Source organism: Pseudochaenichthys georgianus, chromosome 7, assembly GCF_902827115.2.
Source record: "Pseudochaenichthys georgianus chromosome 7, fPseGeo1.2, whole genome shotgun sequence".
In the NCBI taxonomy this organism is placed as follows: domain Eukaryota; kingdom Metazoa; phylum Chordata; class Actinopteri; order Perciformes; family Channichthyidae; genus Pseudochaenichthys; species Pseudochaenichthys georgianus.
This window is the reverse complement of record NC_047509.1, coordinates 28588370-28606383: the sequence shown is the minus strand read 5'-3', so window position 1 is coordinate 28606383 and position 18014 is coordinate 28588370. Positions and strand designations below refer to the sequence as shown.

Genomic DNA, 18014 nt, shown 5'->3' with positions numbered 1-18014 from the left:
TGCTTGCATCCACAAGTCAACAGCTGGTTTTGGGTCGAAAGTGGATGTAATCAAATAAGTATGTGAACATAACCAATAACTTAAAGCTCGGTTGGATGCTAGTCAATCAGAAGCTATTGGTACCTGTTTATGTGGATAATTTTGTAAATGATGCTGGATGATGTCCTTTTGTTTGTTCTGTTTATGCTTTTATGTTTCATGTGGAACTACTTGAACAGGTCTCCCTTGGAAAAGAGATCAATGATCTCAATGGGATTTATCTGTATAAATAAAGGTTTTAAATGAAATGAAATGAAATACCATAGCCAATAACAAATGAAACTTATTTTATTTGTGTTGTTCATTCATATCTTATTTTACCTTAACATTTATTTATTTATTTATGCATTTTTTGCATTATCTTTCCAGTTTTAAAGGATATTTTTGGTTACTGTCCTATAGTATACATTGGAATGATTTCAAACCTGTTCCCAATAATTATAAAGGAGAGCCTTGGAAATATGTGTGTGCATACATTGTGACCAAACCGTTTGAACTTAGACTAAAGTTAACTATCTAAACACTGAGAGTCCTTTACCTCACTGAGCTGTAGTTATCAGCCTCTCAGTCTGACTGGAGAGGACTCTCTCTTCCACATTATTGTAGAAACATCTTCTTCTTATATCCGTTAGAGCAGCTAGCACCAAATAACAACAGCGCCCTCCCTCTCTCACTCGCATTTTGGCTGTGAGCGGGCGGGCGCCAGATAAGCCACATTCCCCCATTTTCATCACTTACAGCGCCCATCGTACAGGGCAGTTATGTGCAGCCCTGCACATGAGGCATACATCTAAGGTCAACATAAAAACAAAACAACCGACCACGTGGTGTCCTGAAATGAACAAAACATAATAACAGGACACATCACACACATTTCAAAAAGAAATAAAAGCCAATGTAAAAAGATACATGAGATGTTTTATAAATCTGAATTGAAGTTCAGAGGGGCGTGGCCATTAGCAGGGCATTAGCATTTAAAGCTACAGGCACAGGATCAGCACTTTGAAACAGAGGGGTATACGGCATGCTACAGTGCATGATCTGTTGGTATTTTGAGCAAAAAACTTCAGAGACATGTTTTGTATATCTGAGACCTATAATATATTGTTGAAAAAGAGTATGATAGGGGACCTTTAAATCTAAAAATGTGGTATTAAAAAAACAGTTTTCTTGATAAAAACGTGTTGGAAGCGCCATATGATGGTTCTCTGTCAAACTGTAGAATATTAGTTATCTTAATGCATTAAAAAAATACATAATACAAATATACAGACAAAGTAATGCAATGCAATAAAGAATGCATTGTCAGTTACAAGTTAAATAAAATGAACAAAAAAAGTCATAAAAACATTTAATGAAGTAAAGTTCCTCAAAATGTTGATGTAATGCCCTTATTTTTCTCATAAAAGAGCTTTTAGTTAAAATAATTTAGCACAGACACAGAAACACTCACTCACAGAAATAATTGCTATTTGTCATGAATACAACTCTCCCCTCCTCTCCATAAATCTGGCCCTGTTGTCACAGACTCTGTAGGTGGGACCGCTTAATATTTTTACGAGCAGCTCTTTTTTGCCTTATTCCTCCGTCTGATCTTGATAGTTCACACAGCCCACACAACCAGGCCCATCCATTTGACTAAGAGACACACACACACACACACAAACATACGCACACACCCGACCCATCAATCCTCCCTCTCAGTCTGGCTCTGTGGCGGTGGCGTCCGTATGTAGTGAAGGAACGCTAGGATATGCTAATGGGACTGTCTGGCAGCCAATCACAGCGTAACAGACGCACACACTCCAAACCCCCGTTTCCTATAGCAACAGAGCGTTGTTCGTTAGTGATGAACGTGACTTAACGAGCCCAATGTCTTAACGAGGTTCACTGCTGAGGCGGTAAGAGGGAGGCTTTTATTGGTGGATGAGACGTCTGGTTCATGACTCGCAACTCAGTTATTAAGTTCAATCACTTCTATTTAAACGAGTAAAGCCATGAATATAAAAGCATGGATTTATGAATTATGTTTTACTAGAATAATCACAAAAGGGACTTCTGGGCATGGTTAGTAAGTATAACAAAGACAAAGAGCCATTGACAAAAAAAGAGACAACAAACTTGACTCTTTCTCTGTGGGAGGTCGAAAGATATAAGTACATTTTACTATCATTATATCCTTTGATTATAATAAAAATTCAAGAGTGGACAAAAACAATGATTCCATCATGTTTCAAGGACTGTCACTGTTTTGTAGAACATTTCTTTGTCAATACACAATAATGACAGAAATCTGATTTGATGTTTACCTGCTTGAGGTGCTTAGCTACAGTATGGCACCATAATAATAAACAACTAAATAAATAATGTGTAACATAATATAAAATTATAAGGATGTTGTACGAGAATGTTTTTTTATACAGAAACTAAAAAGGACCGTCAAGCCCTAAATATGTATGTGCTAAACAGCGCTTTTCAAAGTGATTAAGTGTTTTTCTCTCCACAATAAAGTTATTTAACTTTGTTAACATATGATTAAAAAAAATCTAAAAACAATCAGTGTGTTTCATTGGTTTTTAAATAGTCACAAACTAAAGTCAGAGAGTTACTGCAGAGGCAAAAGTAGTTGTTCTTTGAAACAATTACACTGGTTAGTGTCAGTGTTTAACTCCTTGGCTGCCCTTGAGCAAGGCACCGAACTCCCAGCTGCATGTGTTGACCTATACCTGTATTCCAATGGATGTTTGTATTTAATCTGTACTGTGTGTGTATTCAACACATTCTATAAACAGAGGGGACAACTGAACTTCCCGTAGGGCATCAATATATCTTCATCCTAATCTTGCGACCCCCCACAGGGCCTTAATGTACTGTATGTGCTATTTTGGTCAGAATAGTATTTGCCTGCAGCAGATATTTACAACAAGACGCAAACAAAGTAGTTGATCTTATCTGTTTGTGTTAGCAGTTCTCCATACCAATCAGCTGTTTATCTGAAGCAGTAACCAAAACAATCCTGAGGGACAACATGTGTGCCAGTTTATAAATAAAAACAGCTTGGATATTACATAATGCATCCAGAGGTTAAATATAGCAACGTGTTTCTGACTGTGTTTCATGCTGTGTGTATTTAAAGCTGAAGCTCTGATTTCATGTTTTAATGTGCAATGAAGAAGGAAGATGATGAACCAGATTAACAGCTGGAAAAATATATGTTGGTCGAATTATTAAACTGGTTTATCACGAAAAATGCTGTGTCACTGTCATGGATGCAATGTTGGGTTGTTGGCTGTATGGTCATTACATCTAGATTATTATAGGCAAATAACATTTGTTTTGCATTATAAATAATTAAATAACTTAACACATTTGCCAATAAAATGTATATAGTTCAAAAAGTTTTGATCACTCAAAAGAAATTCAACAATTTGGCAAGCAATTTGATTTCTATTATTTCTGCTATTTTCTTGATTATTATTAAATAATAATTGACACTGACATAGTTACACTCATGCTAATAAAGTATATTAAAGCATAAAGGCAGCCCATCAGAAAAAATGAATTTATGTAGAAGACAAAAATAATGTCTGACCTTTCATGTATGATCAGACATTGATGTATGTTTAATTGCACATCTGTGTTGTCAAAAGACAAATCAAATATTTTTTTTCCTGCCCCCTTTATTCTCCTTCTCCCTCCATCAGTCAAGTGATTCAACAGATGTGATGAGTGAGCGCTTTGAGCGTCCAGCTGCTCATGACAGGTGTTCATAACATGACCTACACTCAGGATGGATGACTGATTAAGAGGGAAAAAAGGAGGCGGTGTTGTACTGCACGCTTTTCAGGGCTCTGGATATCGTTTTACTTCACGGACGGTGTTTGTTATCAGGCTGAACGGCGGAGATAATTTCCCATCAGCCGTCTGACAGGTAGGACAGTGTTTGAAATTGAGTTGACTTGTTCAACAAAGCAACAGCTGGAGGAGCTGCCTCAGGCTGTCAGGATGCTTTGGAACTGCTGTGGGTCGGTGGGCATGGTGAACACACACACACACACCACACACACACACACACACACACACACACCACACACACAACCCACACACACACACACACACACCACACACACACACACACACACACACACACACCACACACACACACACACACACACACACCACACACACACACAACACACACACACACACACACACACCACACACACACACACACACACACACACACACACACACACACACACACACACACACACACACACCACACACACAACACACACACACACACAACACACTGTGCGTTGTTGGCAGCAAACAGATTGCTTCCAGCTGTGGCATCTAGGCTGGGGTAACACACACATACAGTACACACACATTCAGAATGGCACCCCTGTGTGATTCTGCTTTTAATTTGACGTTATGTGTGATAGTTACATTTACACATAATAACAATTGTTCATCAACATTCACCATGCTCGCTCAGCTCGACCAAAACTCATTTTCTTTATTAAGTTCTTTGATAAAGCCCTAAAGGTTTCTCTGTGAATTTAATCTCATATCAATTGCTTGTGTTTCCTATTGGCTGCTAACATGAGCTGCTCAACCAATCAGAAGAAAAATGATATCGCACCACAGTACGAGGGGAGACTCTCTAATCATGAGGATGATGAATGACTCCCTCAGTGTGTGTGTGTGTGTGTGTGTGTGTGTGATTTTGTGTTTCGGTAGTTTTACTACTTGCCAAAGTGGCATTTCAGTTTTTCAATTTGGAATAAAGTTTATGATTACAATGAGCATTAGGCTGAGATGATAGGGTAAGATTATGGTTAAGGATTAAAGGTGTAACTGCCAAAATAATGTAGTTTAAACAACTGCATATATTTACTCTGCATTGAACAATATACACTCCTTACTTTCCTTAACATTTCTTTCTATTCATGGTTGGCCTCATCTTTGGTTATCACAACATTATATTTACTAGGAAATGTGATGATTTGTTTCTGGTTTGTACGTGATAGTTGTCACACTTTGAGACTCGTTGCTAGTAGCTTCAATATAATGTTTCATGTTTCATTTGTTTGATGTTTAGCTTCCCATATTGCTCAAAGGGTTCAGTATGTGTTAAAGTTATTACCTTTTCCTACTACTTCAGGGACTTCCTGCGTTTACCATACTGCCTTTCAACACTCCCAATGGACCAGGAGTGCACTTGTAATCTTTATTCTAACATTATATAACATTGTCACTGGTAACTTAACAAGATTAACAAAAAAATAATAAGCACAACAAACTGCTGTCACTGAGGAACTGCACACTGCTAAAGCAGCCTCCCTCTCCTCTGTCATCATCCTGTTGGACCTGTCTGCTGCATTCGACACGGTCAGATCCTCCTTCGCACTCTCCAAGAACTTGGAGTATCAGGCTCTGCACTTTCCCTCCTCACCTCATACCTCAAAGACCGCACCTACAGGGTAACTTGGAGAGGGTCCGAGTCCGACCCTTGTCAATTAACTACAGTGGTCCCTCAGGGCTCTGTTCTTGGTCCCCTCCTCTTCTCCCTGTACACAAACTCGCTCGGATCTGTCATTAGCCCGCATGGTTTTTCATACCACTGCTACGCTGACGACACCCAATTAATTCTGTCCTTTCCCCGCTCAGAGACCCAGGTGGTCGCACGCATCTCTGCTTGTTTAGCTGACATCTCTCAGTGGATGTCCGCTCATCATCTCAAGCTCAACCTTGACAAAACTGAAGTGCTTTTCCTTCCGGGAAAAGATTGTCCCTCTCTTGACCTGACTATCAACATCGGCACCTCTGTTGTTTCCCCGACCCAGACTGCAAGGAATCTGGGTGTGATCGTAGATAACAACCTGTCCTTCACTGCAAACATCGCTGCTACAACCCGCTGCTGCAGATTACACGCTTTTCAACATCAGGAAGATACGTCCCCAGCTCAGACCCAGAAATCAACGCAGGTTCTGTCCAGGCTCTCGTCACCTCACGCCTAGACTACTGCAACTCCCCTCCTGGCTGGTCTACCTGCATGTGCCATCCGACTCTGCAGCTCATTCAGAATGCAGCGGCTCGTCTGGTCTTCAACCTTCCTAATTTTCCCACACCACTCCGCTCCTTCACTGGCTCCGGTAACTGATAGAATCACTTCAAGACACTGGTACTTGCGTACCATGCTGCGAATGGATCTGGCCCTTCCTACATCCAGGACATGGTAAAACCGTACACCCTAGCCGCGTGCACTTCGCTCTGCATCAGCCAAACGACTCGCTGCACCCTCGCTGCGAGGGGACCCAAGTTCCCATCAGCAAAAAACACGTGGGTTTGCTATCCTGGCTCCAAAATGGTGGAATGAGCTCCCCATTGAAATCAGGACAGCAGAAAGCTTACACACCTTCCGGCGCAGACTGAAAACTCATCTCTTTCGACTCCACTTCAGCGACTAGCGTATAGAATGACTAACAAAGAACTGCTAACAGAGCACTTATATACAATAAAGGACTGGGCTTATCTAAAGCCAGTTGAGTAGCACTTGAAATGATTGGCTCTATGAAACCTGATGTACTTATATGATTCTGTTTTCCTCAAGGTTGTGTCTTTCCTGGTCGAAGGGAGTACTTATTGTAAGTCGCTTTGGATAAAAGCGTCAGCTAATGCAATGTAATGTAATGTAATGTAACAAACCTTGCTTATCTCTTAGGGTGGCTTTATGCCTACAAGTCTAGAAATAGGATACAGTTAAGTGAGACTACGGTCGCTATGGATGCAAATTTAAAGTTTTTGTTTCACAGGTTTCCACATTAAACATAATGTTGAAAGAACTTAGTATAGGAAGAAAATATTACAGAAAAAAATGAAATGCATATCATGTCAAGCTACTTTAATAAAGTCAGCTATTTGAATCCTGAAATCCCCTATAATCTACAGTTTGTTCACATATCGGTAGCTGAAAAATATCTGCCTTTCTGACAGATGGCCAATAGATGGTTGCATAATATGAGAGCTTTTTAATTGGCAAACCATAACATGCCTCTCGGTGACCTCTCTCTCCTTCTTTTATCTCCCCCTCTCTTCTGTCTCAATTACCGGCCGGGTAGCACCCAGGCCGTGTTCTATCTCAGAGGCTGTTAATTAACACAATTACCTCCTGTGCTGCTGTTAGGCACACAGACAATGAGAGGAGGTACTACAGAAAACCATTACTCACAGCCTGTCGACAAGACAGACAGACAGAAAGGGGAGGAAAGGCTCCGATGGACAAATAAGCCACTTGACGGTTGAAGAAGTAGAAATTGGCCAATTAGAATGCCATCAATGTCAAGAACCACTTGTCAAATGAATGTTCTCTTCCCACATTTTCCTTCTGTCTGTTGCCCGCAGGCTCTTCTGTACTGTAACTGTCCTCATAGACAGGCTTGCAAGCAAAGGTCAGCTGGATTTATAAGCATCTTGTACATTTTGTCAGACTTGATGGCTTTAAAGGTTTCTGTAGGCGATGGACGCTGTGCTCCTGTGCTGATTAATTGAGGAGGCCATTTTACTTTATCCTCCCACTGCATTGATTTTAGTGCTTCTCCTACATTTGTTTTCTGCAAGATTTTCCCAGGATCTGGGCATCTCTGCAAGTTACTGAGGGCTTGATGGATTCTTAATGTTGACATCTATGTAAGGATGTGCAGTTTTCCCTCCTTCTGCTTCTCTTTTTGTTTCATGTTTGTTTGTATCTGTCTGTCTTCCTGGCTGGGCGTGGCTGACCTACTTTCAGTTCCCGTCAATTCACCTCCGCAGCTGCTACTCATCTTCCTGATTCATCTACTCCCCCACACCTGCTTATATACTCGGCTTCCTCATCCAGTATTCACCAGTTCGTCGTCAAAGATACACTGGTAACACGTATTGTTTGCTAGAAAGCTAACATAGTTTCCAAGTCAAAGTTACATTCTTAAACCTGTATTTCTCTGCCCAGAATCCGTCTACTACTCTGCAGTGGCGTAGCCAACATAGGGCCCGGGTGGGCCCAGTTTACTCATTGGCCCACCCTGAGAAAGCTTCGGTGTTCTTTAAAAAAAATAAAATATATTTTTTCAATTATTTTATTATTATAAATAATAAAAGAAATGATTCACCCATTGAGAATATCCAATAATTCAAAGTGAAATTCAAGTGAACAAATATCGACTTTAATTAATGTTGTATGTGCTTTATCCTCTGAACCGAACTCATTTACGGTAAAAACTCATTGTTGGTTCCGGCAAGCGCCATAATAACGTGAGAGAGGCAGAGAGCTGCCTGCAAAATAAATGATGGCTCAAAGTTCACTAATGAACTTTGGTTTTTAAAAAAAAGCCAGACTCCAAGAAGAGCCCCCACTGCCCTCATCTAGCAGCGACCTATACGATCATTTTCTGATAACGATGAAATAGCCCCGCCTCCCTCTCCCCACGTCTCCCTCTCCCCACCTCTCCTGCTGCTGGGCTGTCAGAAGAAAAGAAATGTTAACGGAAACTCTGCCGCACGGTTCCCTCGTCCCTTGGAAGAGGCGGAGAGGTGGGTGTTTTTCATCTGCTGGTGGATAGTCCGGAGAGATATACACAGGGTTGGGTTGTAACGGAATACATGTAACGGCGTTACGTAATCAGAATACAAAAATCAAGTGTATTCAGCTGGCGTTACATTTGAAAAACGAGTAGGCCTAATCTGATTACAGTTACTTTCGTAAACCTGAAGTGAATACATTTTGGAATACTTATTGGAATTATTGGTGGAAAAGTTTCCTCACAAAATGTAATATTCATTACCTGCAGAACTGTGTGCACACTGCACGGCGCTGCAGCATGTCTGTGAGCGAGAGAAAGATGCAGCGTGTCTGTGAGGCCCCGCCCCCGCACGCAGATGAGAGAGAGATCTCTTTTTAAATATATTGAAAGTTAGAAACGGAGATGGTTAGATAAAATGTGCAAGATAACGTTTATGTAGCATTTATTTATTGTCGAAATGACGACATTTATAACGGGATCAAATCAAAGTGAATGGCCTGCTGCTGCTGAATGCATGGGGCAAGTGACTGGAAAAAGTTGTAAAAGTTATTACATCGTTTCATATAATAATAATAATAATGATAATTCATTCTATTTAGGGGCGCCTTTCAAAGCACCCAAGGACACCTTACAATTCATAACATATTCCAAGGAAAGGTTTTAAGACAGTACAAAGAATGCAGTCCGGGTGCTCACTCTATTCAACTCTGATTCCCCGGCTCATCTCACCCGTGTTCCCGGCTTCAGCCTGCTCTCTCCGACATCCTCCGGATCTTCAACTACGGACCTCCACTCTCCCCCCCCCGTAGTTATTCCCAGATCCGGATTATTAATTCCACATCAGTATTGTTTGAATTTTGAGTTGGAAATTAAATTATTTTTGCTTCCATACTCACGTCTCCTTCCTTCTGTGTTTGTATTGAGGGTTCAGCCTGTAAGTGCTCTTTGAGCTTAACAATCTAGCTCCACTCACAAACACACAATTCAACTGAAGAAAACGGCTATGATGCATTTTGTACATTATTGCATCATTGCAAGGCATCCATCTTAATATAACAATTACAGTTAGTTTTAACTAATGGACAACTGCTTAATTTGCATACAGCAACAATATTTAGTTTTTGAGAAGCATTGATAGGCTTCAAGTGCTTATGTACTAATAGTGCCTTTTAAAAGAGGAGGTATTCCCATACTTGAAGTATTCATGACTAAAAAGAAACGTCTCGAATAAAAGTTCTTTACATTATGTGATGTGTAGTACAGTTATTTACAATTTGACCACTTAATTTGGCTAAGCTGCTTCATCCAGGCTGTGCTGGCGTAGTTTGATCATATTTGATTGACAGCAGCATGGCAACATGAACCCTTAACCCTGATTGGTGCACAGCAATATGTGACGACGCCGTTGTCAACAATAGCACAAACTAAGGCCCAATCTCAAACCACGCCCTACACCCTGCCCCTACACACTACCCCTCCGTGACGGAGTGAACTCCGTGGAGTGACACTGGCAGCTCAACGAGGCTCCCTCCTGTCAGATGGAGGGAGTAAACACAGCAGCAAGCTTTGGGACGGCCTCCCCTCTCTCCGGCAGAAACAGGAAATGCCGTAACTGTATGTAACAACGGTTTCAAATCAGCATCTCTTTGACAAAACATAAAAATTAATAACTAAAATAAAACTCCAAACATCTTTCATTGTGTTGTTGTGATGTTCTTAACATCGCAGTTTATCAGTGGATGTTTGCTGGAACTACTTGTAAACAGTGTGTTTCCTGACGGACACACACAGCGTTGAGACCAGTCAGGTAGAGACCGGTCTCCAGTCAGCACCGCTGCAGACTCGCTGTTTGAGGGCTTGATAGCCTACTCCCCCTCCACACCTCTCCACACTCGTTGGTTTGGAACAGCACTTAATGTGGCGGACCCTCCGCGGAGGGGTAGTGTGTAGGGGTAGGGTTAGGACGTGGTTTCGGATTGGGCCAAAATCTGTAATGCCAAAAGTTGCCTAATGTGAAGTAGGAGTCAATACTTTCCTACAAAAAAGTTCCTGAAGTATTTCCTACCTGTGTGACGAGGCTCTTGAGTTCAGTCCTCTCCACCTCCCATGATGCCTTGGCCTTAGCGAACTGCTGGGTGAGTTCCTGGGACCCTTGTCTCTCCTGTCGCAACTCGCCGCTCAGATCCCGCAGCGCCACCTTCAGGTCTGCCAAGGTGCTGCTCACTGCGCTAGACTGCAGGGAGAGGGACGCATGTTGAGTGTGTGTGTGTGTGTGTGCACAAGTGTGTCTGTGTGTGTGTCACTCTACCAACCTTGATAGTGGGACTGAGAGGTTGTTCGTCTGCAGCAGCCCGCTTATCAGTCTGGTGGGCGGGGCTTGTCAGGTTTTCCTCCTCCAACAGCAAGTAAAGGTCCCTCAGACTGTTCATCTAGACAACAACACACAAAGCAGGATCAGCTATCAGTCATCATAAATACTATCGATCACACAATAAGTGGTGATTTTCTAGGACAATTTGTTGAAAATTCAATTAAGCTACAACGCCTTTTATGTCACATTTTAGTCAATCTTTCTTTTCGATTTCTTCTTAATGCTTTTGCAGGATGAAAACCTAAAACAACCTTATTTCAACATGTTTGATGACAGTTGGAGAAATCCTTTGAAGCTTTTAGGATAATAGAGCATTGCTTTTAGATAAGATTTATCAGGCAAAATAATTGACTTTCTGCCCCCTCTTACCTCCAAGATGTCCTTCCACTCGGTGTCTTTCCTGCAGCCCAGCCTCCAGTGTTTGAGGAAGCAGCGTAGTTTGAGGCTGAGCAGGAGCAGGGCCTGTTTGAGGTGCTGGGACTCCTGCACCAGCAGAGACCTCTCCTGGCTCCATAACTTCTGCTGAAGCCGAGCCTGGAGGCCCAGACTCTGCAGCTGGAAGTCCCGACGGAGCAGAACCTTCTGGTGCTCCTCCTGGAGCTGAGGGGAGAAGAGAGTTTGAATAAGGACGCTAAATCTTTGAAAAAACACCTCAAATATAACATGAGGTAAATTCAGTTTGACAGCAAAATAAGTGTGTTCTTCTGTAGATGTCTATATACACTTGGGTTTGGTTGGGAAAATAATTGTACTCTTCCAATATCAGAGTAGCACATGATAACAAAGGCCCTAGGTACGTAGTACGCAACAGGATGTATGATTACCTAGAAGACCCTCAGGACACACTGTTTTAGGCATATGATAGCTATGTGACAACGATTAACATGATGATTCAGCCTCTATGGAGATAGACATATGACAAGGAAGATCATTTCTGACGTGGGCCTTAGCTAATCTGAACTAAACATAGAATACTGCTTTGAACCGGTATTCCTCCATCTTGTGACTGTGTAACTCCCTCTCTTGTATAAAGCATCTGAAGGACACTGTTCAGGAACTAGTTGTACCAAATGCTCTGTGTGTGATGACTACTTCCATTCTTACAAGGATAATAGGGGTGTAACGGTATCCGTATTCGTCCCGTACCGTTACGGTTCGGACGTCACGGTTCGGCACATGCAGTCACACGGCGAATACGCCTTTTTTTTACGAGTGGGAAAAAAGTCTGTCCTTCAGGGCAGTATCCAGTACACTATTTATAATCCAGGGGGCGGTATTGTGCCTAAAAGCTGTTTGCCAGCCGCCCTTAAACAACAAATGAAGAACAAGAAGAAACAACAACAAAACGAACTAAATATAAGAAGAAGAAAAGTTAGTATGGCGATTTCAGATAACACACAGATAACGTTTTTAGAGAGTACTTGTCCATGGACAAGTGAGTTTGGCAATTTACTTGTCCGAATACATTTTTCACTTGTCCAGAATGGCCAAAGATTGGGGCCACTGGAATCTTCTTCTTCGTCATCGTATTTTACATTTTCCCACGGTTTATACGACACCGCTCAACGTAAGTGAGCGGTGTCGGTTATTTTTGGTTCTCGATTCCGGTTCTTTGAGAGGGTCAAAATAAGTCCCATGACAAACTGGGAGAAAAATATATATGAAAACATTAAGTCAAATCTGTATTCCTATTTACAAATCACTTCATACTGTTGAATATCTTACGGTTATTGAATACAATTATATAAAAATAATCTCTGCATTGTTTAGTTGGTTCTAAGTGGTGCAGTTTGAGAATGTACAATTGGCCCAGTCTCCTCTGATGTTACACTGCAACCTGCCTGTGAGACAGAGTCCAACCACACATGTCCAACACATAACCTAATAATAATAATAATGACACATTAGATGTACAGCCTATAGGCTATAGCGCTCTTCTACAACTCAAAGACGCTTGCACGCGTACACAGCAATACACAGCTGCAGCTGCCCAGCTGCTCACTGTTTGTAAAAGTAAATAAATAGTATTTTCATTTCAATAATGTACTTTCTATACCCTGCTTCATAAACAATACTGACATCCCTGCGCTGCTCCGAGTCTGGGGGTCCGGGGATGTGAGGACAGCGCGAGGACGACACAGACAGGGAGGCTGCTTCACTTCATAAAGGAAATGGCGGTTAATATTAACAACACAGGGGCTAAAACGCTTAATAACCTTCATTACGTGTTAGAGAAAGAACATAAGAACGTTTGACAAAGATGAGGCTGTTAAACGGGCAGCGGATCCGCTGTGTGTGTGTAGAGAGAGAGAGAGAGAGAGAGAGAGAGAGAGAGAGAGAGAGAGAGAGAGAGAGAGAGAGAGGCTGAGCTTCACCGTGCAGCGATCAGCTGATACGGAGCATAGAGAGAGCTGCAGTCCGCCTCCTGTCCTCACAACTCTTATTAATCCCCGTACCGGACAATTGTTATTTGTTCCTACTCGGAACAGAGTTTTGCTTCCCAACCCGGCCACTGTGCTACACTTCCCGCCCCGCCCCGCCCCCGTCTAACTGTACAGAAAGCGGCGAGATGCATTTAGGAATCGACAAGCAGAACCGAAACTAACACTTCTAAACGAACAATGGCGGATACGTATAATTTGCGAATGAGTTCTGCCTTTTGTAAACTGAATGTATCAATAATTTGTCAATACATGAGGGCGAAAAACGCCACTTGTCCGCCGGACAAGTCAATTGAAAGATCTACTTGTCCGATATTGTAAATAACACGTCCCGGACGGTGGGACGTGTACTTTTTCGCACACTGGGACTACAATACCGATGAAGTGTGCGAGTGGTGGATCCGACGAGGACGGTGTGTCGGCGTTGTTCGATAGCGGTGCGGTATGCTAATGGTAACACACGCCAAACATGCAGAATCATATCAGAAGGCATCACCCAGGTTTACCAATCACCGGAGCCCGGCAAAAGACAACAGCAGTTCAACAGCTGATCCCCGCTGTTTTTAAGAAGCCAATAGACATGAAAGCCTTAAGACCAAAAATAAATAACGGAAGCTTTTGGCATATGTTTTTCAACGACTTTGCGCTCTTGAAACACTTTCTTATTATTTATGACGTAATATTTTCAAGACATTCTTTTTAGTTTTACAGCTTGATGAAACCTTTTAGTTTGACATCAGCCATTATAGATAATATGGCCATCTGAGTGTTTGTGGTACTGTTTATGGTTTGTTTTTAACTGTTTAATACAGTTAATTATTCAAAATGTCAGAGTTCCTTATTTTGAAACTGAAACTTGCACTACTGTTCAAAAATAAATAACAACAAACCTGGAATTATGCATTTGGGACTTTTTTTTGCTTTTTCTTGTTGTACCGAACCGTGACCCCCAAACCGAGGTACGAACCGAACCGTGACTTCTGTGAACCGTTACACCCCTAAAGGATAATAAATACATGTATCCTGATTATTGAAGCTCAAGCCGTTGATGAGTGATATTTTTCTAACAGATTTCAATGTGTGTTTGAGGGTGTTTTGTGTACTGGTTTAGTTAATTGGTGAGTGTGTCTCAACAGTATTCTGTGAAGGAAAATGACCTGTGTGAGTTTGAGAGTGGTTTCTCTCGGAGCCTGCCTCTCCTCCAGCTCCCCCTGAGGTCCCAGAGACAGCTCCTCCACTTCGGACAGCCGCGCCTGGATGTCACCGGACTGGAAGAGAGAAAGAGGGAGATGGAGACAAATGAGTCGGGTATAAATATAAAAATGGCAGTTTTGTGCTAGAACACCCTTTAAATCACATCTCAGCTGCCACATGCTACTGTACGTCACACACACGCACACACACACACACACACACACACACACACACACACACACACACACACACACACACACACACACACACACACACACACACACACACACACACACACACACACACACACACACACACACACACACACACACACACACACACACACACACACACACACACACACACACACACACACACACACACACACACACACACACACACACACACACACACACACCCCCTCCCTCGCCTCATTTGGCTGCTGAGTGAGTGCAATCCATCGACCCGCCACTGTACCATTAATGTCCTCTTTCACCCTCCACTGGGCTCAGCCTCTGCCCTCCATCACCCCCATCACCCTCCACCCTGAGCCCCCGCCCCCCACTGTTCACAGCCTGGAAGTCTACTCTGACTTCTGTTACACTGCTGTGGCAGCTGCCCATACAAAATGTGCAGAGAAAAACTGTAGCAACATAAGAGCAAATGTGTGAAGAGTGGGAGAGTTAAAAAACACCACTTTAAAAATAGTATACAATTACAGTCATCACCTGTGTTTGATTATTTTAAAGATATGTTACTGTTGTTAAGTGTATTGGCAGATTTCTTTATGCTTAAACAAGTTACACAAACTTTAAACCGTGAAATTAAGGTAGGAATGGTTTGATATTTTCAAAGCTTCATTTTCGAGACTCAGTTGGAATGATTGATTCCCCTTACATGCCGGTGCAGTCACTATGGAGTTGATTCACTTATCTTAGCATTGAGGCTGGAAGAAGAAGACATTTTCCATTTAATTTGTATAAAAAACTGAAATGTAAACATTTTAAATTGTTGTTTACTTTTTGCTAGGTGAACAGCAGCTGGATTTTCCACTGGTTTTGTTATCTAACAGGGAAGTAATTACCCAGAGAGAAATAGTTCCAGCCAAGTGGCAAACTCCATGTAAGCAAATGTGTAAGTGCCTTAATCCTATATTCTTTCTAATCTCCACTGTCTGCAAATTGATGTCTGTTTGTATAAAAGTCTACGAAAAAGAGGCCCGACCCCCCCCATTTATTACCCCATTGTGACTTTATCATCCCAATCGCTAGTTTCAAGTCTCATTAATAAGAGCATGATGTTCATTTACTCAATTATTGTTCCATATACAACACAAATGGTCGCCTACAATTGTATTGATAAGTATTATGTTGTACTTCGACCCTGTTTTGTCAATTGGCAACGTCCACATTCCAAACTGGAGGCTGCAAAATGCTATTCAACAAACCAATAAGTACCAAATAGTAACCTAGCTTAGGGCGGGGAAATGAATTGCAGGCAACGAGGGGTTTTATGCTAGATGCCGATTGTATGTAACACTGGGTGTGTGCTGTCTCATTGCTCATTACGGCTACGAACACAACTGTTTTTCCATAATATCTATATCTGTTGTTATCTTTTATTCTAATTTCTCTACCATTCACTCTCTGTACCCCATTCAGGCTCTGGATAAAGATTCATACACACACATCCCTGGTTACCATGGAGGCATGCCAGCAAAAGGTCGGCCAAACAAAGATATTTTCTTCCGGTCTATCCTCCAGCTGACAGTGAAGTCACTGTTTATGTTTGTTTACAACACTGTGCAGCTAGCAGGAGTTTGCAGCCACTGTACCACATCAGTAACTTTAAGCTAAAGTATGTGGTGTGTGTGTGTTTGTGTGTGTGTGTGTGTGTGTGTGTGTGCAAATGTGCAAATGTGCTTATAAATTAGCCTTTGATTAACTTTTCCATGGCCGCCTGTCATTGTGTGTTTGCTCAGGCAGAAATGATGTGAGTATCACATGAAAATATCAGAGTACCATTTCTGGTGCATAATTAAACCTAAGATTCATAAATGCAAATGATTTTCAATATCAAATGATAGTGGTGGAAGAAAAAAAGTGTATTCTTGACCCAAGACAATGGGGTTTGACCACCCAAATCTTAATACAAGGTCCACATAACTAGCTTTATTTAAGAGAATTGAACAGTATCTCAAATATTTTGCAGCTGATGATGCTTGTTCAGTTTACAGAGATGGCAGAGTTGCAATTATGATCATCTTTTTAATGCGACTTCCACCATATACTGTATGAGCACGGACCCATAATCACGTGACCAAAGTTTTATACTTAAATCACATGATGACAACAGAGCAAGCTCAGTTAACCACAGTTAAAATGCTGGACAACCAATGGAAGATGGTGAAAGACACTGAACAAACTGAGGGAGAATGCAGAGTTGGGTGAGTGAGCCCTGATAAAAAGTAGTCAAATTAATATTTAAAAAAAACATCAGCAAATTTCCCATTTACTGACCTCCTCCCCATCAGAGACATAATGGACACCATAACAGCCTGAAGGCATTTAAGACTGTGGCCAAATAGCAGTGTGGTCTGTCTGTGTGTACATGACTGGTTTGACATTTAAACTTGGCTTCAGGCTCCAGTGTGTCTGAGCCTGTCGTCATGATGTGAATGGTTGTGATTCTGAGCGACTCACCAGTGTGTTGTCTGCCTCCTTCTCTCCCTGTTCCAGCTGGCTGTCTTCCTGCTTTTGCATCTCCTGGCTGTCCTCCTCAGTTTGACCTCTTACCTTGGTCTCTGATTCGTCCCTATAATCAGGCTGCTGCATGCATGCATGGGCAGGTTAATGAATAAAGAAAAAAATAAAACAAAAACAGTGGAAAGAAGAAGGGACAAGGGAGGAGGAGACGTTGTGTCGTGATAAAGAAAATGAAGAAAAAAAGACAAACAAACACAACAATAAGAATAATTCAACCAAAATTGTGTCCATCCGTATGATAACATTAAGACAATGAAAACAATTAAATAAAACAGTTGATATGGATCTCACAAGACAAAGAAAAGGATGTAAAGAAAAAAGAGCTTGGTCGAAGAGGAGAAGGAGAGAGTGGAGAAAAGGAAGAAAAGGAGGATGGAGGGCAGAATGAATGGCTGGAGGAGAGAAAATGGAAATGGAAGAGTAGGGAAAAGGAAAGACAGGGGAGTAACAGTCATGGGAGTTGGAAAGGGAAAGAGAGAGAGGGGGGAAATAAAGAATAAGTAGTAAGGCGGTTATGATAAAGAATCAGAGCGAAGGGGAACAAAGAAACAAAGTGCAGATGGGGAAGCAAAGCAAGGACAAAGGAGAAGAAGGAAGAGCGGGAACAAGGGAAGGAACAGGATTTGAGGTGAGCAAG

The 18014-nt window shown here is 41.8% G+C and overlaps 1 protein-coding gene across 2 annotated transcripts in view; it reads right to left on the bottom strand.

The window, feature by feature from the left end:
• The window catches only part of mtcl2 (microtubule crosslinking factor 2), a 140441-nt gene that overhangs the window by 19839 nt on the left and 102588 nt on the right, over positions 1-18014 (bottom strand). The window contains exons 11-15 of one of the 2 annotated variants that reach the window (XM_034086782.2): positions 17315-17440; positions 14576-14686; positions 11347-11577; positions 10919-11035; positions 10672-10839 (exon numbers count right to left, since the gene is read on the bottom strand). In XM_034086782.2, coding sequence (XP_033942673.1) covers positions 10672-10839; positions 10919-11035; positions 11347-11577; positions 14576-14686; positions 17315-17440 — 753 coding nt within the window. The remainder of the gene's footprint in view (positions 1-10671; positions 10840-10918; positions 11036-11346; positions 11578-14575; positions 14687-17314; positions 17441-18014) is intronic. The other variant, XM_034086783.2, reaches the window with a different exon arrangement.